Source organism: Anoplopoma fimbria, chromosome 8 (genome assembly GCF_027596085.1).
Source record: "Anoplopoma fimbria isolate UVic2021 breed Golden Eagle Sablefish chromosome 8, Afim_UVic_2022, whole genome shotgun sequence".
Taxonomy (NCBI): Eukaryota; Metazoa; Chordata; class Actinopteri; order Perciformes; family Anoplopomatidae; genus Anoplopoma; species Anoplopoma fimbria.
The window spans coordinates 2,850,661-2,867,324 of NC_072456.1; the positions used below are offsets into that span (position 1 = coordinate 2,850,661).

At 42.3% G+C, this 16,664-nt stretch overlaps 1 protein-coding gene across 1 annotated transcript in view; it reads right to left on the reverse strand.

The window, feature by feature from the left end:
* LOC129094350 (disks large-associated protein 1-like) overlaps positions 1 to 14,618 on the reverse strand; it is a 51,791-nt gene extending 37,173 nt beyond the window's left edge. The window contains 3 exon segments of the mRNA XM_054602479.1: positions 2,568 to 2,782; positions 13,171 to 14,003; positions 14,006 to 14,618. Of these exon segments, the coding sequence (XP_054458454.1) occupies positions 2,568 to 2,782; positions 13,171 to 14,003; positions 14,006 to 14,618 (1,661 nt within the window).
* Positions 14,619 to 16,664: the final 2,046 nt, after the last annotated feature.

Genomic DNA, 16,664 nt, shown 5'->3' on the forward strand with positions numbered 1-16,664 from the left:
GATTTAATCACTGATTGCACGTGTATGCAATTTATGATGAATACCAATTTTCTTCAAAGCATATTTACTTCTCCCACACATATTTCTATTATGAGGACTCATATGGTCATTTTTGGTCGTAACATTATGCATGTAGTTCTTATCACCATGGTCTGTGGAAGCATCAACAATATGATGATATGTTACAAGGAAAATAACAAAAAAAACTTTCTATTAAAGGAAGTACAGAAGCCCTGAGAGGCAAGTGATAAAAAAAATCTTGTGATCCATTTTTTAAACCTGATCTAAGATGACAAACGTTTAGGATAATTTTTCCAAGTGTTATTACTTTTATTCCTATTTAGAACATGAGTTAGTGGTGCAATTAAACTCTTGGTTGGCCTATTGTGGGTTGTATTCGTATAATCACTTAATAGTAAAGTGGTAGTTGCAAACACACCTGCAGAAGTCTTCATTCTACTGATACATATGTGCACCTCTGCAGTTCCAAGAATTCTTTCCACATTTTGATTTGAAAGAAGATTGACCTACTGTGTAAAATATAGAATTGTTTTTTTTTTAAAATACAGAAAAAAGAAAAAATGTTGGCAGGGGATGGCTAAAGGGAAGGCTGTCTTCCTCACAGCTAGTATCAATTTCAGGCTGCACAGCAGAAGTGCTTCAAGCAAGGTGTCCATCTTTTTCGTAGCGTAGGCCAGTCCATACATACAGTACAGAGTGAGAGAGAGAGAGAAAGAGAGAGAGAGAGAGAGAGAGAGTGCCTGACACAGGAAGAGGAGAGTGACAGAGACGACAGAGCAGCCGTCCCTCGACTCCTCACTGTAATTACTCTCACTATTTGGAGAGCTGTGAAAGCTTAATTAGGCGACGGTGATATTTCTGTCTCCGTGCTGTAGATCAGTCTGATGATCGCTCCTCTCTCAGGGCAGACTCACCGAGCCTACCTTCAGCCGCTGTGTTAGGGCTACAAGATTGTTACATTGCTTCATTAGAGTTCTTCAGTATGAAACAAAAAAGAGATTGGAATTAGAGACTAGGATTGTCTCCCAACACACATCAATGGACATCAAATACATATAAGTTTCAGCTAAATAAAAACCTGGTTTAAATTAAGATTCTGCCCAATAACAATTTCAAAATACAAGTTCTCAGATGGAAACATGAGTCATTACACTGGGTGTATATTGGTGTGCAGGGCTGTGCTTTGGCAAGCAGAAGGACAATAAGAAAAAATAAGATACAAGCAGAGGGTAGGGTCTCTTCATAAGTGATGATTAAGAGGAATTCTTTTTTGAATTTAATGAGTCTACTCATAGTTTTTTAAGGAAATTGATTCATATTATACCCTAAACAAATGTTCCTTTTTAATTATATCAATCTAATACTCATATATTTGTCTAATATTTAAGGAATGAAAAAAATAGAGTAAGCACTAAGTTGACTGTGGGATCGTGTGTCTGTGTGTCCTTCATATATCTCAATAACAGTCCTTCTGATCTACTTCAGACTTGGTGGGTGAATTGCTGGGGACCCAAAGAAGTGCAGTGTCCAATTTGGTTCAATTTGGACACGTTCAATGTTAATAAACTTTGAATACACAAGCGATTGTGCTCTGTACAGCAGCAGGGGGCGGAGCTTCGTTCACCTTTGCTGCTGGATGTACTAACGTTACAAACAAACTCTTCTTCACTTCCCTGGAGTGAACAACAATGCTGCAAGTGGGCAAAACCTGAAAAAGCACTGCACTAGTATTTTAAAGGCACAGTACACTTCAGATGTAGTGGAAAAAGAGAATTAAAAACATATTCATGAGTTTAATGAATAACTGGCGTCGTCCACCTCTGATTCTTTTCTGAGATGAGTTCAGGTTCATCCCACAAAACGAGTCCCGTCTGTTTGTTAAGAAAATAATCAGACTAATGTTGAGGCAAACACACCACGTCCTGCTGCAGATTTCATGTCATTTTAACAGTGACAAATGTGCTGTTCATCATAATAACACTAAAAATAGATCACACCGTGTTTGTTTGTTACAGATGAGAGTTTTTTTGATAAGGCTTTCTGATGTGAACCTCGGCAGTCCATGTTAATGCATTAACATGCGAGCAGCAAAGAGAACACTATGTTGTTTTGCCTGCCACTTTGGTGATGGTTGGAGGCGACAACAACTTCTGGAGCTCAATATGCTCTGTCCTTTTTAAGAAAGCCGGCTCGTAATATATCAGAACCAAAATGGCCTTGAATTGGCTCTAGAATTAAATACAAATCCAGGGAGAAAAAAATCCCTAATAGCTTTGTCCTTTTAAAATGTAGCTTAAATTAAAAAAACATTTTTGTGCAAAAGAACAAAATAAAAATAGACCTGCTCATGTGTATCATAAACACACGGTAAGAAAAATAAAAAAAAGAATTTCATGAAATGTCACACATTGTTTCATCGTTTCAGCCTTGTTTCAACATGAGACAAGAATAAACTGGAAAAGAAAATACTTGTGAATTGACAAGATGCAGGTCTGAGCTCCATGGTTAACATATAGGGGACAAAAAGAACAGAAATGCAATCTTACTGTAGAGTGGTCATCTCAGTCAGCGATGGCTGCGTGGCTTTCAGGTAGCTGGCCCGGCGCGCCTGCATCTTGGGGGAGGGTTTGGGACTCCCGTCCGAGTCGCCGCTGTCGTCGTCGGCCATGGCTTTGACGTAGCTGCCGCTCCTCATCCTCCGACAGGGGATGTCGTCCTCCTTCCCCAGCGGGGAGAAGCCGCTCCACTCGTCCTGAGGCACCTGGTGACCGGGCAGAGGGACACTGTCAGGGGGATCCACTCCGCTGCTGTCAGAGTCCCAGCCACCAAACTGGCTAACTAAACTGTCCTGATGGTACATGGTCGCTACTAAAACAGAGCTTAACATGCCGCACAACAACAACAGTGATACTCAGCGAGATCTAGCATTCAAAAAACACACACTGGACTAAACTGATGGCTGGCATTTCTCTTATCCATCACTCTTTTATTCAAACACACACACACACACACACACACACACACATGCATCCATTCACAGCTCTCACACTGCTGTGGTGCAGTCTGTCGGCTAATTAGCATGGAGCAGTACGTGTACGTGCTTTGAGTAGGTCTGAAATTTCTCTCTGGCTAAATCATACATCTGCTTTCCAGGACTGTGTCCATACATGAGCACAGGAGAGAGCCTAATGTGTGTGTGAGCATTCATGTGTGTGTGTGTGTGTGTGTGTGTGTGTGTGTGTGTGTGTGTGTGTGTGTGTGTGTGTGTGTGTGTGTGTGTGTGTTTGTACAGTATGTGTCTGCACTGATATGACCCCAGGGTCTGATTGTTAATTGAGAAAGACTTGTTATATGGGGTCAGATAGATAGACTGTGTAGTTATAAATACCATACTTACAAATTAAGATAAATATATAGAACCAACCCTTCCAGAGGTTTGCAGAGTAGCTTAATAAAGGTAAAGTAATCAAACGGGATGTTGATGTTTTTCAAAAGACGCTGAAAGGGTTGGTTCACTCAAATCACAAAAACATAGAGTTTTTTCACCTTTACCGTAGTGGTTGCTATGGAAGCCCCGAGAGTGAAGTGAGAAAATAAATCTGCTGATCTATTTCTTTAGTGTGATCGAAAAAAAATAATTTCTTGGTTAAAACTTAAAGGGACAGTTCACCCAATAAAATCTAAATTCCATATTTTTCTTCTTACAAGTAGCACTATTTCTCATGGAACTAGATGGAACTTAGCTTGTGGTGCTCAAAGTGCCCAAAAATTTACATTTGAAAAAACTCAATAGCAATGTCTCTTTCCAGATATTATGACCTGTAGGTATCCATCCAGTCAGATAGTTTTGGTATTATTAGTCTATTTTGAGATATCTGTCTGTGTGTTTCTGCCTCTATACAATGGAGCTATATGGAATTAAAATAAAGTAGCAAGACAGCTATGAGAGAACAGTGAAGTGACTATTCACTTTGTGTAGACTGGGTCAGTCTTTACACAGGAGGAAACAGACGTGATACGTTGGAAATACAGCCGGAAAAGGAAACAATAGGGAAACACATCAGAAACCTGCGCTACGAGGGCGGTTAATTGATGTAATTGGCTAATAACTACTTTCATATAATAACTGTTTTGTATAAGTTTGAACGTGGACACCAATGAAAAGTCCAAATGAAAAGAAGGAAACATATACGGTACTTAATAAATGTCACAGTCCCAACAACACCAAATGTGAAAAATACATAATAGCAATAAAAGTATATGAAATATGTTAAGTCACTGATATTCTATAGTAACTATTCTGTACGGTTAGAAGACCCAACAAGAACATTATGGGGGAATTAATCAAAAACAAGCGACCTGAAATAATGTGCTAATTTTGAAATGGTTCATTATGTTCTATTACAGGTGTTTTCTCCCAACAGTTGAACTAAAAATGATTTATACAGAGTGTCTTTGTTTCGTGTCCTTTTTCCAACGTAATGGATGATAATAACGTCCAAATTACAGAGAGGTGGCTAATAAAGCTTTTTCATGCAGTCCTGCGTTACCATAGCTTTCTCTCAGCACAGGTGGAACTCATAAGAGTAATGAGATTAAACTCCATTTCAACTCCTGCCGGCTTTCTCCATGACAGAGAGCCAGCCGGCACAACACCAAAACCCTGGAAGTGGCACAGCTTTATTGGGATCGGCAGCCATTATTAATGTTATTAGCTACACCTGTGTTTGATAAGTCCAAATGTAAGGCGAGAAAAGGGTCTATAACACAGAAGTTTAATCACTTAAAGGGTAACTTTGGTTTTTCAACCTTTAATAATATTTTCCCATGTGTTTGTGTTTAAGTGGCTAATGGGGACAATGAGTTTCCGAATTTGTCCAGTATCTGAGCGGGCGGTAACATCCAGTTCTGCTGAGGTTCTGCCAATGCGGAAGTGATTTAAAACTTGCATTCTCTCTACTGACCAGCAGGGGGCAACTCCTCTGGTGGTAAAAAGAAGTCCGGTTGTATAGTAGTCAATGACAAAATGAGTTTATGGTCTCAATCTCTAGTTTCAATTCTTCTTTAATACTGCATGATGTTCATTTAGTAAATTATGGTCCATTTAGAGTCAAACAGACCATAAAGCAGAGTATGCTTTAGGACGAGGCTACCTTGTGATTGACAGGTTGCTGCCACTACCAGAGCCGTATACAGCGTATCTACATCACTTTTCCACATTTCAAATATGGTAGCTTCCGTTACTTGGCTGCCAAAACAACATGGCGACGGCCATAATTCAAGATACCACCGAAATCGCCAAGGTGGACATACATTGACATTGCTGCAGCGCTCTCTCTCAATACTGGACCAAATCCCAAAACTTGTTGTCCCCGTTAGTCACTTATACACAAACACATGGTAGAATAGTTGAAAACCCTTTAAGGAAACCAAAACCCTGACAGCCAGTGTTTTTATTGTTGGTTTCTTTACATGTGGTCTCTTTTGTCTGGAGGCCACTCCTCAACAAGGCTGCTGAACTGAAGCTTTACTGATAATGATAACAACAGCATGTTGAGCTGTGATCAAGCTACATGATGTCTGTACATGAAGCACACAGTCGATAAATATAACCCAGGGCAAATGATCAGTTTTAATAAGACGCACCTTTTTAGCATGTTAGTGCTAGCTGGAGCAGATCCAGCTCCCTCAGACTGTAGAGGCCAGTGTGAGAGATGGACAGAAAATAACAGAGACAGACAGACAGACAGCGGGAGAATCGCACCACCATTCTGACTAATTATATATGAATCACAGAGAGGGAAAGAGGCTGAACCAATCGGCCCGGGCTCAATGTCTCTCCCTCTATCTCTCTCTCTCTCTCTCCCTCTGTATGTGTGTGACGTCAAAGAGACACAAATGAGCAGTTTGGCTATAAAAAGCGAATGCGGGGAAAGGACCAGCTGCAGTGGCATCAGCAGCGCCTCTCACCCACGCACAGGCCTCACTTCCACTGCAGCTCAGTGACGGTTCTACTGTAATGGCTGAGGAGTGGAGCGCTGCTTTCTATGGCTTAAGCTGCCATTCTGATGCTGTTTGTTAAATCATTTGGTGTGTCCGTCCATCTGTGTTTTAAGAAATAAGTCACTGTGACATCCGCAGTGACGGTGCTGTACAGTACGTCCAGAGCATCCACCGTGTGTTTTTATATCACAGGCTGTAGATTGTTTCCGTGGCAACGCTGGGCTGTTTTGATGGCTTCAGGCAGCAGCATCAGAAATAACAGGTACAGCAGCGTATAACAGCCGAGCTGGCGAGATCCTGAAGATAATAATTTAGCAGATAAAACAAACAGAGCCGGGGGGGCAGCTTTAGTGTTGTTGTCTTGACACGACAACACTACCGTGTTCCATTCGCCACAATCAAAAAAGGCGATATTGTTTGAAAGGGAAATGTTGTTCTTTTTCTTTTTTTCTTTTTCTGGATCGTGGCTTTAATGCTTAGCTTTTCTGAATGTGTACTCTGAGGCTTGTCTTTGTGCTCCAGGTTTTAAAAAGAAATCCTGAAAAGCCTCCCTCTGTCTGAAAGCAATGTTTACTGAAATCAAATTCACTAGCAGTCTAATCTGCAGTTCAAACAACCGTCATCTGTGTTGTATTTGAACTAAACTCAATGTGGATTTGTCCTCACTCCCTAACCCAACAGTAAACCACTGCATATGTGAGAACATGTCCACATAGCCCCTGTTGTCCTATCAGTGCCTTTACACATATACAGTGATCGAGGATTTTATGGCCTCTCCAAATGAAGAAGGATTTAACAAATGGATGTCACATGGACGTGAAATTTTGAAAAAAAAAAATATAATAGAAATAAATAAAAAATAAAAAAGGTTATTTCCCTACCTCTTCATTTTGTTAGCCCAGGCGATGACCAGAAAATGATCCAAACATTTTTGCTACACAGCGCACTGTTTGCAATATTCCATAAGACTGAACAAACTGAACAAAAAAGTGTGTGCTTTCACTTTGTGTCACCGCTCCTGGCGTGATTTCAGTATTTTTGAATAATAAATGTCCATATCACAGTTAATAAATGAGTCACACTGCTGCTTGTTGAGACTGACAACAGGCAGAGAGACAGAGAGAGTCTGAGCCACTCTCTTTGTCTCTTGCCCACTCAGGTCTGCTGGATCCTGAAATAGACACTTCTGATGATCCGTCACTTCAGCGGGTGTCAGAGGAGTCCCAGTATTTGCCTGTCTGCATTAGCATACATTCAGGTCAAAGAGGTAACCATTGGTTTCAATATATAACTGAAGATAACGTTTTAAACTGAATTGCATTGGATCTTCCAGATGGAGTCTTTTAGGGTTTTGGAAGTACCTTCAAAACAAGTGGTCTTCAATGACATTCTGGATATCCCAAACGTTGCCACTGAATTATCTTTTACAGATTTAATTGATAGAGAGGCACACACTGGCCTGGGCTCTACTGACACCCTGTAGAAAGCACTACACCTACACATGATCAATGGATGGACAACCAAAAAAGCGCTGTTTTTTAATGTCCTCTGAGCTGCTGGACGGCTTTTAATGTGGCACATTGTTTAGAATGTTTTGACGTGCATTGACTGGAAACGTAATGCTGATTATACTGATTATACAGAGCGGTCTCACTCCCAAGTCGTCAAATACAGCAGCCTGGTCAGTGGCCCAATGCAGACTGTGACCCTCCACATGGCCCTAGTTATGGCGGGATTGAAGGAGGAAGTAATGTGGCATAGTCCACGTAGGGAGGAGGAACCCGCAATTATTTTAACCCAATCAACAATCTTCTCCTAATCCTAATGTATGCATGTCACGAGTAGAAATTGACATGAGCAAAACTGATGCTAGAGTGGTATCTAGAGGGTATAATAGCCATCAAGAACTGACAAAACAAATAAATGAATATTAAATCAAAAAATATATATATAACTGCTGTTCAGTTGTGTGAATAATTAGTCAAACTAAATAAGTATACATTTCGAAAGACCAATCCGAGTTCAGAATGACAGTAAAACCCCTCAGAGTGTTCAGATTAGTTTGCTAGAATGATCATACTGGTATCATCAAACACCTTAAGGGCTTAAACAGTTATGTTATTTTAGATAAAAGTTAAAATATTTAAATATATATCGTATACAGTGATTCTTTTTAATAAGCCATAAAGCTGAGTTTGAAGCGTAGGTACACTGACCAAGCTGCAGTATTTGACGAGTTGGGATTGACAGCGCGTTGGATCACTGAATTAATCATGACAGCAGGGGAACGTGGAGGAAAGTGTAAAGTGTGCATTGACAGCAAACAGCATCAAGTCCAAATGAAAACAGGTCAGTAAGACAACTACTAGGATTGACAGGTGAGATAAAGAAAAGCCCAGACAGTATTCCACTTTATGCTAGTATAGAGTATGAATGTTGACTCTTGTGTTGGTTATACTAATGTATTTAATACATGTGTGCTGTACATAATTACTAATCTCTCTCACACACACACACACACACACACACACACACACACACACACACACACACACACACACACACACACACACACACACACACACAGACACACATTCAAACACAAGATAACCCCACACAGCACAGTACATGTAACAAATAAACAACAACAGCAGGTGCTGGGGTGGCTGTTTAACTTTTACAACTTACTACACACACTGGAAACGAGTTGACCTGCATTCCCTGTTTGACTTCTCAGTGTTTCCGGATATAGAGTTTATTTAGAGTGGCCACTGGAAAAGATTTAGTCTGTACTGTCAGTGGTAGCTCAACCACTGATTGTGCTTGTCTCCCAGAATGCTCCATTCAAGTGCAATCTTGAAATGGGAGATCTTCTTACCTTGGTTCAATACCATTTCATCACATCTGAACCCAGTAAAGAAGCTTTTCAAATCCCTTACTGAATACATTTGGAAGTTAAGTTTGAAATAACTGAAAGTCATAGATTTAGTTAACACTTGTAATACATATGTTTGATGAGAAGGCAGAAACACTTCTGTTATGAGGAGCAGCCTAATAATTGTCCACTGAGATGAAAAGAATAACTTAGTTATGATGATAAATAAGTATTGGACACATTTAAATAATTGCTACTGACTTTTACACACCATATTTGTCATGAGCTACTTGATCCCAGTAGTGGCAGTCAATATTACTAGGATTAAATCGTCTTTATCGTACTGTGTGATGAGTTTAACTGGGAGTTTGGTTTGGATTAATGAAACAGACTTGACAAAATTAGCTGAATGATTCCCTGACTTGAAACAATTTTCTTGTATTATCTGACATTTAGAGAGCATTTCCTAATAATAAATTCCTAAAGTATTTCAAACCATGCATTGTTCACACCCATGTTGAATAGCTGCAGTCTTCTTCTTGCTGCATATCTTGCCATGTTCTGTTGAAATCCATGTAATCACTGTTACATGTTTACTCCGTCTGGAAGTTTACTCAAATTGAACAACACAATTTGGGGTCCTCTATTAAAGGGAATGCTAATAAATACTTTTCAAATTTAGTTAAATTACCACCGTGTGGCAGGCAGACATTTTCAACTCGTCTACCTCCCATATCAGTTAAACGCCTCCCCAGCACTTTGCCCAACACAGCACTACAAAAAACAGCACAGCACAGCAAGACGAAGGAAAAAAAAAAAAAAAAACGTTGAGGAAAGGCGAGGTAACTGGTAGAGAGGCAGGAAAGGAAGCACTACTAAATAAAAAATGAAGTCTACAAACAGGAGAGGGAGCCGTTCTTCATGGGTTCATGTCATAAACCTAGCATTCAGAGAGTAAGGCTGCTACTGGCTCTGCACTTACTTCTCTCTTCAACTCAAAAGGAGGAAAGAGGAGGAAGAGGAGAAGGAAGAGGGAGGCTCCCCAAACCAAGAGGAAGTAAAAGGGGGGGGGGGGGGTGGGGAGGGGGTGGAGGTGGAGGTGGTTTGGTGGGTGGCAGGGGTGGGGTGGATAAAAAGTGCGGAAGGGGAGGGTGAGTTGGGTGAGTGGAGGAAAGGCGGGAGGGGTGAGGAGTGGTGGAGGAGAGGGAGGAGGTGGCGGCGGGGTTCTTGGGATATCGGAGTAGTGGACTGGTGGTGGGGAGCAATGTTCCTCTAAGGCTGGTGACGCACTACAACCTTTTTATATCACCACGCACTAAATGCATGTTGAGCATATCATCTCTAAGTGTAGGGTTTGAATTAGACACGTAGTTACGGGGCTAATTCTGGGATACTTCAAGTTTTAAGGCCACTGCAGGTAGTTTTCAGTTTGGTTATTGTGTGCTAAAGTACCCAAATCTTTATGTGGTTCAGAAGATCAGTCATGCACTTAAGTTTTTTGTTACACTGTTTCTATCAAGGTCTCCGTCTCTTTGATATATATGACTACACCAGACGATTCGAGGCAACGTTCCCAATCACTGGGCGTAACTTTTTGCATCAAAATTTTTTTTTCCATTAAATCGTTGAACGACTTTTTAAAGTCCCAGAGGAACTGGAAGTTAGATCGACTTGAGTTTATGTCGCGTTTACAAAAAATTGATCCAACCAAATGAGCGGGGAGTCTGCATTTACTGTGTAAATGTTTGGTACGATGTGTTGGTATCTGTGCTTCATAATATTTTCCATGACACAGTATTATTATTGTGTACCAAGCTAATTATTCCAAATCATAGTGTTGGTGAAAAGCGACTTAATTTAGTTCAGAATATGCCTTTCTTAGATAACCCTGAGGCGCCACAAAGTTTCGGTTTTGGTTACTTTATTAACCCATCATCCAAGATTATTATATTTAGAACTAAAATGATGAGATCATTCACTGATTAGTCGATCACCAAAAAAAGATAATATCAAACTATTTGGATTGGTAAGGTTTGGTAATCTTCTTGAAAAATGATTTTCTTATACTTGTAGAAGTTCTCTTCATCGCGAGAGCAATCAATAAATCAAATGCTCTGAAAAAAATAGGACAGAAAATATATGGTACCTGTGGTTGTTGCAGGATTTTGGGGGGGGCGTGGCTTCGGAGGGAGGCCCCAGGAGACAGGCTGTCAGTGTTGCCAACTCAGCGACTTTTTTGCTAGATTTAGCGACTATTGGAGTTATTGCTGCTAGGAATTGCTGCATTGGAAAACAGTTGGCAACTCTATGCTGGGTTTTTAAGATAATATTTTTAAATCTAGCGAAATCTTGCTAGTTTCAGAAGAACACAAACCCTAACTTAATAGGGTTAATCGTTTCATTATTATTTTTAATAATCTTTATTTATTTTTATTATTTTTTTACGAAAAATCCCAAATATCCTCTCCTGCTTCTGAACTGCCAGTAATTGTTGCTTTTCATATCTTGTGTGATTGTAAAATGTAATATCTTTGGATTTGGACAGGCGGGTCAAACAAAACAGACAATTTGATGACATCACCTTGAGCCTCAGGAAATTGTGAAGGGCAATTTGTCAATGTGGTCTGTCATTTTGTGAATCAAAAGATCAATTAATACATTCATGGAAAAACTAATCGTCATATTAGTTAATTAATAATACAAATAATTGTAAGTTGCAGCCCTAATGTTATTTAATATAACTACTTTCTGCACAAGATCCTTCTAATTTTAATTAAATGATTTTGGTACATTTTTAAATATTTCCTAAATTCAACGGTCCATTGTTGGGATTGAAAGACCCTTCAGATGGTACAAATATATTGTTATATATTTATATTTTCTATTTGATCAGAATGGCTAAAATCTGTCTGTAAATTGATGAATGTGAGATGGAGCCATGCCTAACCCTCCTATTACCAGTTGTAGTGTGTCCCCAGCCATAGCCAGTGATGTCCAGTCATGGTTCCCTGCCATGTAAATCTGCAGCTGTCATTTAAGCCAAACACTCAAGCAACACAGTTCTGCAGACCCTGGAATTTGGAGCAACCCACCAAACTGGGATGCACATCCACTGATCTCTTGGAAGTTTAATCATGTAAAGCTGCTAAAAGGGGCATTTGTGTACCCCCCTTTGTTAACCTTCCACCCATCTCTCAATCCCCTAACAGCAGAGGGAGTTCAGGGCGCTGTCCGTGGTGCTGAAGTAGCAGACCATTTAGAATTATGCCTTTTTCTCTAAGTTATATCTTATTAATAAAATATTGATAATATTCTCATACTATCTACATATATAATAATATAAATGTATACTATGAATACTCAATTCTATTCCAAATTCCAGCTTTTACACAGTGTTTTAAAGAACAGTGTTACCTTCGTGATCAAAGTGACAATAACACGTAGTCTTGTTTTATCAACTGGTGTGATGACATATCAATTGGCACTTGGGCCACCACTAGGGGGGTGAGGTGCCACATGGGCGTACCACATTTGGACACACTGTGCTGTCAGTAAAGGGAGGTAAACATTGGATTAGCTTACCATGTGCGAAAAGGGTTGTGCCCTACTGAACATATTCCACTTTTAAGACCCATCTCAAAGAATGCCTTAAGGGAGACTAGAACTGTATCCTTTTATAACTTGTAGCACAATGTAGTTTGTCTTTTATCTACTCACTTTCTGATACTTACTTGTATCAGATATTCACATCTGTATACTGTCACTTGTAATATTTCTGTTTTTTGTTCATTGATCAAATGAACAAATAAATAAATAAATCTGGGAACTTTCAAAGAAGCAAACATCCAGTGCCTTACTTAAAATTGGGATTTAGATAAACTTAAACTTGTATAGGTCATCCCTGCTACACTAGTGCTTCATGACCAATATAACTCAAAAAAATTATAACGGAATGTGCCAGTACAGCAGCCGTGCACATCTTGAAACTCTCGGCCAAATTTTCCTAAACTTCAGAATTGCTACCTGTCCACTCCAGCAATGGATTCCACTGATTGGTTTGCCCCTTCTCTAACTGAAGCTGGTCTTCAGCAAAGTCAGAGAGTGTAGTGTTTGGTCGGACTGAAAACCTGGAGTTTCATAAGACTGGACACCACTGACTTAAAGGAAACATTGGTGAGGAAAGTAAGTTGTGGTGAAAAGGGAGGCAAAAAGAGTGGGGGAGGAGAGTGAATCGACTGGTTTGGATGGGAGTCGGGGGAGGAATTAGTTACCTGTAAGAAATGGCAAGTGCGCTCCTGCTGCTGACTGCCCTTAGCTTTGACTAGAGCTCTATCTAGGTTTAGGTTACCGGATCCTGCGCCGGCTCGAAGCTGGTTGTGGCTGCTGTTGTTGGTGTAGACCTCTCTGGCCCTGCTCACCGTTAGGCTTGATGACCACGCCCCTTTCTTCACAATGGGCCCGTCCACAAGGCCCATTGGCAGCAAGGGGCCGCTTCCTCCAACGACACCGCCGCCGCCGTTATTGCTGCTACCACTAACTGGCACACATGCCGACGACGCTGCGTACTTCACGTCGTTGTTGCTCCTGGAGGCTTTGAGTGCAGAGTGGTGGTGCGTGTGGCCATGGTGGGTGTGGGTGTGGGTGTGGGTGTGTGCGTGCTCGTTGAGTGTGCCGTATGGGTCCATCATGAAGTATTGCTGGGACTGCGAGGAGGAAAGACTGGGAAGGGGAGTCTGGGGGAACTTGTCGTGGCTGTTGCCGGGATACCGGCCCATTGTCATGGCAAGGGGCGAGGGGGAAATGGAGGGTGAGGGTGAGGGCGGAGGTTGGTGGTGGTGAGGGTGGTAGAGACACAGCTCCCGTTCCAGGTTGTCATCGGAGCTCCAATACCCGGAGCCTGGAGCAGACGCTGAGCCGTGGAGCTGGTGGTGGTGGTGGTGGTGGATTCGATGCTTGGGCTCCGCTGATCGACAGCGCTCGCGGCTCTTGCTGCGCTTCCGCTGGCGCACTCCCACCGGTGGAGTCTCACCCTCCGGGCTGGCCCTTGAACCACCACCACCACCTCCTCCTCCACCACCACCACCATTAACGCTCCCATTATTGCCCCCTTGGAGGACTGTGTGTGGTGTGGCCCCTCCAATGAATGTGACTTGGTGAAGAGTTTTTGGACCGAGTGGACCAGGTGGCGAATTCTCCCTGGGCTGTCATTGTTGTTGTGGTGGTGGGCCCCCATCCCCCCAGTGTGGGCCAGCACTCCGCGTTTGTACTGCAGTGTGTGGTAGCCATCTCTGGGGAACGATGACTGACGCTCAAACGGGTCCGCAAAGTTTGCTGGTACCCGTGTTGGCGTTTTTCCCCCATAGCCTCCTCCACCTCCTCCTCCTCCTCCTCCTCCTCCTCCTCCTCCTCCTCCTCCCCCTATATATGGTACCATGGCCATACACTCATCCTTTACCTCAGGATGGTGGGATGAGGAGGTGGAGTGGCACCTCCTTGGGAAGGTTCCGTATGGGACGATGTTGTTGCTGTCAGAGGGGTACGGGGCACGCTGAGCGTTGTAGTAAGACAGCTCAGCTGGATGCGGCATGGGAATGGGCACAGGCATGTCATTCTGACTGATTAGATATGGCTTGCGGTCAACATGGTGACCCAGGAGATCGTATGATGGTTCATAGGAGACCACGTGATGGTGACTCCGACTACTGGACAGGCCTTTCATGACAGGAGGGGGAAGGATGGGTGGATGGAAAGAGGAATGGTATGGATGAGAGATGCCAGGCAGGCCTGTGACCAGAGAAGGGCTGCAGAAGACTGTCCCTGAGAGGAGAGCTGCAGACTCTGGAAGACAGGAAGACAGAGGAGCAACAGGAAACGGTTAGTCGGACAAAAACACAGTCCATGACAGTGACAAGCCCTGTGGGTTTAATTAAATCACATTAGTGCTGTAGATGTTAAGACCTTTCAACTTTTGACCTTTAATTAAAGCATCCCCATGTGCCCCACAGTCCTGTTTTAATGGGACCAAGGTTTTGCCCCCATGCCTTCCTTCAGATTTTGATGATCCTTTTTGTATTTTAGGAGCAGTGGACCAGTGCAAAGCGCCTTGAGAGTGACTTTGGGTTCGGTATCTCACTCAAGGACACTTCAACATGCGGACAGTAGGATCCGACAATTTTGTGGTGAAAGGACGACCCGCTCTACCCCTTGAGCCACAGCCCCCCCCCAAAAAGCAGGAACAAACATGTTTGTTTTGAAGGCTCCAATATACATGCCCTTTTTGTGTTTTAAGTAGTCACTTGTGATTTTATTGTTTTTAAAACCTAAACGTATCACTTCATTTTTATTCAAGATTCATTCACCTCTCTCAATCTCTCTACCTATGGCACTGCCTCTTGTGTGAAGGATTGGGACCCAATAATTCATTGGGTGAGAGAAACCCTAAACAGGTTGCAAGTCTGTCACACATTGGCGAAATAACATCCACATTCACACTTACAGTCATTTCAACCGCCGTTTTTTTGGGCCGTAGGAGGAAACCAGAGCAACCAGAGCGAAACCACACAGATACATGAAGAACATGCAAACTCCACCAAGACAAGCTCTGCGATTTGAACCTATGCTGTGCCAGTGATAACCCTATTAGGCTAAGGCTGAGTGTCCATGACGCATTTCTTTTCTTACACACCAGCATGTTGTGTATGAGGAGAGAAAGTATACAGCCAATTAGAGAAAAAACAATGTACTCAACATCTTTTTTTCAGAGCACTCCACCTGTTCGGAAAAGTATTAGTGTTGTCCCTGGCACTCCTTTTAAGGCTATGCTCGAGTTGGTTGATACAAGAACTGGAACCAATAAATCTAAACATAAACACAGGCAGCTGAGGGATGATGAGTAATAAAAAAGTTCTCTACTCAGTGGGCGAGGCCAACCAGTCCACTCGGCTTGCACTTATTAGTGCAGGTAAGGGTTTTGTAAGATGTCCCCTCACTCTGCTCTTATATAGGGCGGCTGTGGCACATGAGGTTAGTGCAGGTAAGGGTTTTGTAAGATGTCCCCTCACTCTGCTCTTATATAACTGTGAGTCCACATCTCAGGCGACTCCGGGGAAAGGCTTCAGGGTTCAGACTGCTCGCAAGGCAGTTTTATCACAGATGAACAGCCATGCAGGGCCACCACAGTGTTGATGTGTACGCTGCATGGCTATGAGTGCACTCACACTCTTTGCGTTTGCGGTGGCGTTGTGGGAAAGGTGGGTGCGTGTGCATGTCTTGTGAGTTTCCTCTGTCCTAGTTGGCCCGTGACACAACTGCTTAACACGAGCTGACAGCTCCACTGGTAGAAGGGCTGCTAACAAGCTACAGTAACTCCCAGTGAGCTGGGGTAAGACACACATTCACACACACACACACACACACACACACACACACACACACACACACACACACACACACTGAGATCAGTTGAATCCCACTTCACCTTCTGTAGTTCCATCAGTATAACTGCAACAGATATCACAGATAGACTGTGGGTTTTGGTTGCTTGTTTGAAAAGATGTATTTCAAAATAAAACCATGATTATCACTGAGGAAAAACAACTGATATAGTCTGTTAAATGCCTCAAAAACACTCTGAAGACCATCAGGACCAAGCGTGACCTGGGGTGACTGGGCCTTCTCTGTTGCTGCACCCTCCCTCCTGGAACGCCCTCCCCATCCACATCCGTCAAACCCCCACCCTATCATTACATTACATTACATTACAGTC